Source organism: Anolis carolinensis, chromosome 3 (assembly GCF_035594765.1).
Source record: "Anolis carolinensis isolate JA03-04 chromosome 3, rAnoCar3.1.pri, whole genome shotgun sequence".
NCBI classification, from domain to species: Eukaryota; Metazoa; Chordata; class Lepidosauria; order Squamata; family Dactyloidae; genus Anolis; species Anolis carolinensis.
In genome coordinates this window covers 256,404,455-256,411,954 of record NC_085843.1, presented here as the reverse complement: position 1 = coordinate 256,411,954, position 7,500 = coordinate 256,404,455, and the positions used below count along the sequence as shown (strand labels likewise).

The 7,500-nt window shown below is 50.4% G+C and overlaps 1 protein-coding gene across 1 annotated transcript; it reads right to left on the bottom strand.

Annotated features, from left to right (window-relative positions):
• Positions 1–1,184: 1,184 nt before the first annotated feature.
• On the bottom strand, positions 1,185–7,411 carry LOC100562807 (zinc finger protein ZIC 1). Its single transcript, XM_003218197.4, has 3 exons — positions 5,353–7,411; positions 3,437–3,600; positions 1,185–2,531 (listed from the first exon to the last, which is right to left on the bottom strand). The coding sequence occupies exons 1-3, from the start codon at positions 6,365–6,367 to the stop codon at positions 2,334–2,336; spliced, it is 1,377 nt and encodes a 458-aa protein (XP_003218245.1). The 5' UTR covers positions 6,368–7,411; the 3' UTR covers positions 1,185–2,333.
• Between the last annotated feature and the right edge of the window lie 89 nt (positions 7,412–7,500).

The following is a 7,500-nucleotide window of genomic DNA, read 5'->3' as shown; positions in this document are numbered from 1 at the left end:
CAGGTGCAATGCCACTGGGCGCCCTGGTCTCCTGAACCCAGGCCGCTTCCTTCAGCCGAGCTCATGATCCCTGTTGTCTGTTGATATGTTGTCTGCTTAATGGGGCGATCATGCAAGCTACACCGAGGAACAAAGCCTCGCGGTTGCTAGCTACCAGCGTCGCCAAGTTAACGGAAGCACCACGGATGGCAAATCTATCAAACTAAACTGCAAGGAAGACAATGTGATTTAGAGAAAAAGGCGCTCTGCCACAGCCATTAAGCACAAGTAATTTAGATTTTTTTCCCCTCTCAAATATATATATTCTCTCCTCATTTACAAATTTACTGTATCACCGCCAGCCAATGGAACGAATTTCTTAAGCAAATGGGAATGAAAACAAAAGAAAACATCAAAGTATATAAACTCCCCCCCCCCCAGCCCTACCCCCACCCCACCCTGGTTGGTTTATTTTTACTGTTGTTACTGCTGTACGAAACTATTAACTCGGGCAAAATTATAAGAAGGGGAGTGGGGGAGAACAACTAAAGCAAGAGGCAATTGGTTAAAATCAGCTTCGGGCCTGGAGAAATATAACATTTGTTGTTGTTATTGTTGTTGCTATCCTTTTCCTTTGGGGTGAGAGATGGGGAGGGGAGAAGGCATTACAAGGAAAAAGAGAACACTTCCTTCAGACTGGGAACCCTTTCAGAAGAATTGTGGTCTAAAAAATACGTTTTTCCCCTGTAACAAAGGGCATGTTTGTGTGGCAAGCCATGCCTCCCTGTCCTTCTTCCCCCCCTTTCTTTCCTGGCAAGATTTGCCACCATTAAAATCCATGGGCCATATACAATCTATGGATGTTCTGTTTTAATGGTGTTGGTTATTGCTGCTCTTGCCGTTATTCTATGTCTGCAATGATCGTTTAAATTATATTGCGTCCAAAAACTTTTTTTTTGTTTCATAGGCCTTTACATAAATACTAATTACATACTACCCTCATGCCAGCAGGGACAAGTGCATTCATCACATTTATTTCCACATTACTGCTTTAGTGATGACATAAGAGAAGACTAGTGGGGGCGAGGATGAGGTTGGGGGGGGGGGGGAAGAAGGGTCCTTAGTCCGGTCTAGAGTTTACAGTCCTAAAAACTACCTAATTTGCAGCCCCAGGCTGAGTCAATAAGGATTCCTGCCACAGATGGTGGGATTTCAGAATCTTTAATAATGTACGAAATGTTACCAAACAGTTCTGTAAACTAAAGTGTACATACCAGTTCTTCTAGCCATAAATATTGAATATCTGTAACATGTATAACCGGACCTTTACATGCGGATAAATATGGAAATTAGGAAATATATACAGTATGTGGTTTGTATTTGCCAAAAGCAATGGACAGATTATAGTTTATAGCTTTTTTCTTTCTTTTTTTTTAATATCACTTTACATAAACAAATGTAACAGTTTGACACGTAGATCCAGGCTTTCACTATACGAATTTCTTGACAGGACAGTGTAACAACATTTTACTGCACTACTTAGACTGGACTTTGGGACGAAATGTTTTGCACTTTATACAAAAGGAAAAGCACATTAATACCAATAATATTCTGTTAGGTCGACGTTTAGACTGTAATAATACAAAGTAATTTCACATTTTGGTACACATTTACTAGAACATCCTTGCCATTCAGTACAAATAGTTGATTTGCTACTTCCTCCCTCCTCCCCTCCCCCTCTCAATCGCCTCCTCCTCCTCCCTATTCCCCTCCCCCACCCTCTCTCCCCTCCCGCCCCCCACATATATGCAAAGACCACAATTCCACATATCCCCTTAGTCAACTTGTGGTATCACTATTTACAAAATCAAACAGTACATGGTAAGCTAGTATTTCTGTATTTACAGGGGAGAGGGGGGAAGAAAAACAACAAGGCCGCTGCCCAAAAGAGACATGCAGTTGGAGAACTCCAGCCAGTGGTTCCATTTCAAAGCCCTGCCAAGTGGGCAAGGTGGCCTGGTGGTCACCCAGCCCTTCTCACGCACGCTAGGAAAAAAAACCCCTTTGTTTCCCAAGGCTTTGCTCCCGAACGCGCAAAACCAAAGCAAAACAGCAGAAATGAAGAGAGTGAGGCGGGAGAGAAAGAGAGAAAGAGAAAGCAAGCAAGCCAGTTTGGGGGATGGTGGGGGGGATCATCTTGATTTGATTCGGTCCTGGGTCTGTGGGCAGCATTTAAAAGGGAAGGAAGGGGCAGAACCAAACGCGCACCCCAAAATTCTGTGTCAAAGTGTTCCTTCATTTCCGAGTCTTTTAAACAGGGTGGGTTTGCGTTCGTTCGCTCGTTATGTTTGTTTTTAAACATACCATTCGTTAAAATTTGACGTGAGCGTGCTGTGGCTGGACGTGTGATGGACTGCTGAAGACGAAGGGGATAAGGAGCTTGTGGTCTGGTTTTCTGTGGATGGAGAGACAATGGTTGGGGGGGTTGACGACTCGTAGCCCGAACTGGCAGCGGGAGAAGGCTGGGACCCCTGCGAGGAAGATTCGTGGACCTGGAAAACAGAGAAGGGAGTAACAAAGGGCCCGCCGGAGAGCCTCTGCGGAGGAGGCTATTGGCCTGTGTGCTCGCACACACAACACACACATCAACACACTTGCAAGGTTGTGCACAATCTATAGCGATACAAGAACAGCTAGACTGTGAGCGTATACATATACGTGTGGTCGAAGGCTTTCATGGCCGGAATCATTGGTTTGCTGTGAGGAGGAACTGCTTCCATACAGCCTGGAAAACTCACAGCAACCCACTGTATACAGGCTGAGTTACCCAAAACGTTCAACCGCTGAGCTTAGCCTCCAAGCTGAACTCTCAAGGCCACAGGAAAAGGAGGGAGGGATAGAGGGGGAGAAAAGGTGAAGTTTGAAACACTGCTTTCCTAAACCGGCATGTGGATTAGTCCCATAGAAAACTTGAACCCTCCACTGTAGAGTGAAGAGTCTGTCCCCAGCCATCTTCAATGAATTGCCATGGAAGATAAACACGGCCCTGGGATACACAAAAGAAGGGCTGCTGCTAGCAGGGAAAAGATCCACGGAGTAGCCAGGCCTGCCCGGATCTCTTCAGACTGACTCCCCAGCGAGACTTTTCTTGAAATCCTTCTCCTTGGAGCAAAGCATAACCCCAGACCAACCCCAAACCGAGCGTAAGGATTCGACATATCGAGCAGCGTGGCTCTCTCAGCCCTTCGCCCAACGTCCTTCCTGGAGAGGGCCTGGGAAAGGGGCCCAGCTTTCATGGCAGGGACGCCGAGACTTTTCCTGAGCCTCACAAACGCCCCGAGCCCGCCTCTGCCCTCCCCCCGCCCTCCCCAAGCCCCTCCAAGCGGTGGTCGAGGAGGCAGAGGGGCGGCGAAGGCCCGCAGAGACCCCCAGGCCAACCCGAGGCGCCCATATTTACCTTCATGTGTTTGCGGAGGGAGCTCGGATGCGTGTAGGACTTGTCGCACATTTTGCACAGATACGGCTTGTCGGAGGTGTGGACGTGCATGTGCTTTTTGCGGTCGCTGCTGTTGGCGAAGCGCCGGTCGCAGCCCTCGAATTCACACTTAAAGGGTTTCTCGCCTATTAGGAAAACAAACAAAGTCGTCCTGAGTAGAAACCGGGCGCTTTTGGCCTTTATTAACCCCGCCCCCTTCTAACGGTAGCTTTTACGACATGTAAACATTGCAAAACAGTGTCTGGTAAACAAACAGAAAAATATATTAATCCCTTCATTCGTTTGATCCAGGCTAGTAAACACCAAACGCTGGCATTTTCTCAGAAACTGAAACTGAAAGCAAGGCCAGGCTTGGGCCGAGAGAAGCGAGTGGACCATCTAACGGCTCAATCCTACATTCCTTTGCCTCCACTTTATTTAAACGGCAGTATTCATATAACCTTCTACGTGTTTCCAACTGTTAGACTCTTCCAGTGAATAATACTTCTCATATAATAATAAATAAAACCTCACATAATAATACTTCATTATTTATATTTCTAAATAAACACACGACCATTTTTAAGAGGGAAAAAGGGGTAAACAAGGTCGGTTGAGGAATTACAGAAGAAGAAAGAGAAGAGGTGGGTAATGTGGAGGTCTCAGCGACCCCAACCCTGCCTCGCGGTGGAATCACTGATCACATCTCGCAGCTCCTTTTACTTACAATTGCCCCACATAATAAAATATTTACAAGGAAGGGAACTGGTAAGAAAGATTGCTGGGTTAACTCGCCATCTATTCAGCAGGACTTCTCTCTGTAAAAACAGCCTCTTCTGCTACCGATTAATGAAAACCAATAAATTTCACCATTCAAACGGCTGCCACTTCTCCTCTTCTACCCCCACCTTCCTTCTCACCCCCCCCCCCCCCCCAATCCAGCTTTGTTTTCCGGCTTTAATCAGAGAGCAGGAGGAAAAACAGCGTTGAGTTTAGGGTGTAAATTAAGTTTTGAATCTTGAACTGAATAAAAGAAACTGCAGCCCAAGGATATGCTTAACGCAGCAGCATAGTTTCTCTCTCATTTCCCTCTCCTCAACTTCACACACAAAAACACTTTAATTTGCTTTCTTTTAAGAAGGAGGATCTCCAGGAACCGGGCCAAAGGAGCCGGAGTGGTTAAGGCTTGCACATTTCAAACCAAAACAAACTTCTTTCTGGGGTTTGGTGGACTCCTACGATTCCTGCCACGAGGATTAGAAGGGGAAGAAGACCCCATGACTTTCTTGCAAGAAAACTAGTCAAATGTGGCTAGGCAATGCTACTATTAGGTGGTTCCGTTCATTTCATGTATCTGGGTATTAATGAAAACTGCTCCAGGAATTTCTGTTGAATGAAGTAAAGGCCAAGTATATAGTCAAGCTGCTTTAAAAAATGTTTCTGCAGCTCGGAAGTGTATATTCACTTGCAAGCTGAACATAGTCAAGAAACCTCATACTAAATTCACCAAATATTGAGTTCAACTATGACATTTTAAACATGGCTTTTTTGCAGGTGAATTTGCTGGGGGCAAAAACTTTAATTTATTTGGAGCTGCTTTCTTTAAGAAGAAGGATCTCCAGGAGTGGTCAAGGCTTGCACATTTCCAACCAAAACAAACTTCTTTCTGGGGTTTTGTGGACTCTTATTATTCCTGCCAGAGGGTTAGAAGGGGAAGAGGACCCTCACCACAATTAATGTTAAAAGGGGTGCCTGCTCTGAGAGGAAAGGGGAAACAAAACGGATTAAACAAAACCGAAAGGAAGGAAGATTTTCCTGCTCCTTGGCAGGGGGGTGGGACCGGATGGCCCACGAGTTCTCCTCCAACTCTAGGATGCTAAGAGCCCTTCCCCACTGACCTGTGTGTGTCCTTTTGTGGATCTTGAGGTTCTCGGAGCGGGCGAAGACTTTCCCGCATCCCGGGAAGGGGCAGGGGAAGGGCTTCTCTCCCGTGTGGACGCGAATGTGGTTGACCAGCTTGTACTTGGCCTTGAAGGGCTTCCCCTCCCGGGGACACTCTTCCCAGAAGCAGATGTGGTTGGACTGCTCGGGCCCGCCGACGTGCTCCACGGTGACGTGGGTCACCAGCTCATGCATGGTGCTGAAAGTTTTGTTGCAGGACTTCTTGGGGTTGGCGAGCTGCTCGGGCTCGATCCACTTGCAGATGAGCTCCTGCTTGATGGGCTGGCGCATGTAGCGGAAGAAGGCCCCGGCGCCGTGGTGCGCGGCCATGTTCATGTTCATGTGCCCGTAGCCGTGGAGCTGGGGCGAGGCGTAGTGGTCGGAGCGCGGGCTGCCCACCTGCCCGTACTGCTCGGCCCGCCCGTACATGTCTCCGGAGAAGCCCAGCCGCATCTGCCCGTTGACCACGTTGGGCGAGGCGTGTCCGGCAGCCTGCTCGTGCAGCCCCGGGAAGAGCAGGTGCCCCGCCGCCTCGCCGTGCCCGTGTCCGGCCCCGAAGCCCGCCGCCGCCGAGGCGAAGAGGCTGTGCTGGGCGCTGGCCGCCGCCGCCTCGCCGAAGCCGCGGTTGCGGAAGAGAAAGTCCCGCGTGGAGTTGAAGGCGGCGGCGCTGGGGTAGGAGCCGACGTGGCCCGGGTGGTGGTGCGGGTGGTGCGCGTGGTGGTGGCCCAGCGCTGCCGCCGCAGCCGCCGCAGCGTAGCCCGGGCCCTGCGAGGCGAAGGCCGCCTGCTCGTGCCCGCCCGGGTTCAGCTTGAAGGCGCCCATCCCGGCCGCCGCCTCCGCGAAGGGGTTCAGGCCCAGGCCCACGTCGCGCTCCGGCACCTCGCCCGCCGCCGCCGCCGCAGCGTGGTGTCGCGAAGAGCCGAAGGTAGTCACGCCGAGGGCCGGGTACTGCGGGCCCGCGTCCAGCAGCATCGTCGCCCCGAGCCCCGAAGAGGAGGAGGAGGAGGAAGCAGGGGAAGAAGGGCGAGGAGCAGCAAGAGGAGGAGGAGGACGAAGCCGCCGAAGGAGGAGGAGAGGGGAGGCCGAAAAAGCTCAGGAGGCGAAAGAGTACGCGAGGAGGAAGAGCCGCCAAGCCAAGCCAAGCCAAGCCAATCCAAAGCGCCTCGCCGCTGCCTCTCTCTGTCCCGCTAAAGCCTCCGCCAGCAGCAGCAGCAGCAACACCGCCACATCGGGAACTCCCCCTTCGGCATCCGCGCAACCAAAAACACGCGCGCGTTCTCACACGCACGGACGGAGGGACACGCACGCAGCACACACAAATAGGAGGAGGATCAAGAGGAAGAGGAGGAGGAGGAGAGGAGAGGGTGGGGGGAGTCGCAAAAGGGGGAAGAGAAACCTAGGAGAGGCAAAAATTGGGGAAGAAGACTAAAACAGGCATCGGCTCACGCAGAGGAGAGAGACAGAGGCAGAGGGGGAAAAAACAAACCGCCAGATCCCTCTCTTGCACACTCTCTTCCCCCCTCCTCTTCTTCTCTCGCCTCTCGAGCTGCACTTTTGGGTTTTTTTTTTTTCAAAATGGGGAGGAGAGGAGGGAGAGGATTCAAAAGACCGCGCTGGCAAATAACAATAGTGAAGAGAGAGAGAGAGAGGAGGAAGCAAGCAACGTGCAGGCAAGGGGGGAGGGGGAGGGGGGGGGGAGGGGAAGGAATTCAGAACAAAAAATAAACTTCTTCCAGTTCTTAAAAAAAAAAAAGAAATGAGAGGAACGGAACGGAACGAGCGAACGAGCGGCGCGATTTTCCTCTTCTTCTCTTCCAGCTCTTCCACTCTTTCCCCCTTTCGGTTCGTTCTCTTTTCCCCTTCCTTCCTTTGGTATTTTTTCCCCCTCCGCTCTCTTCTCTTTTTTTTCCTCCCCCTGCTTTGTTTAAAAAAAAAAGGAGAGGCGCAAATCATGCACAATATTGTCTTTTGCGGTTTATCTTCCTGGGGAGAAACTTTCACCTCCTCAGCCGGGCGGTGAACGCGAGACTGATAGCGGCAATCATTCCTGCAGATAAATGAATTGAAAAGACGACACCGTCTCCTCCCTCCCTCCCCCCCCCTTG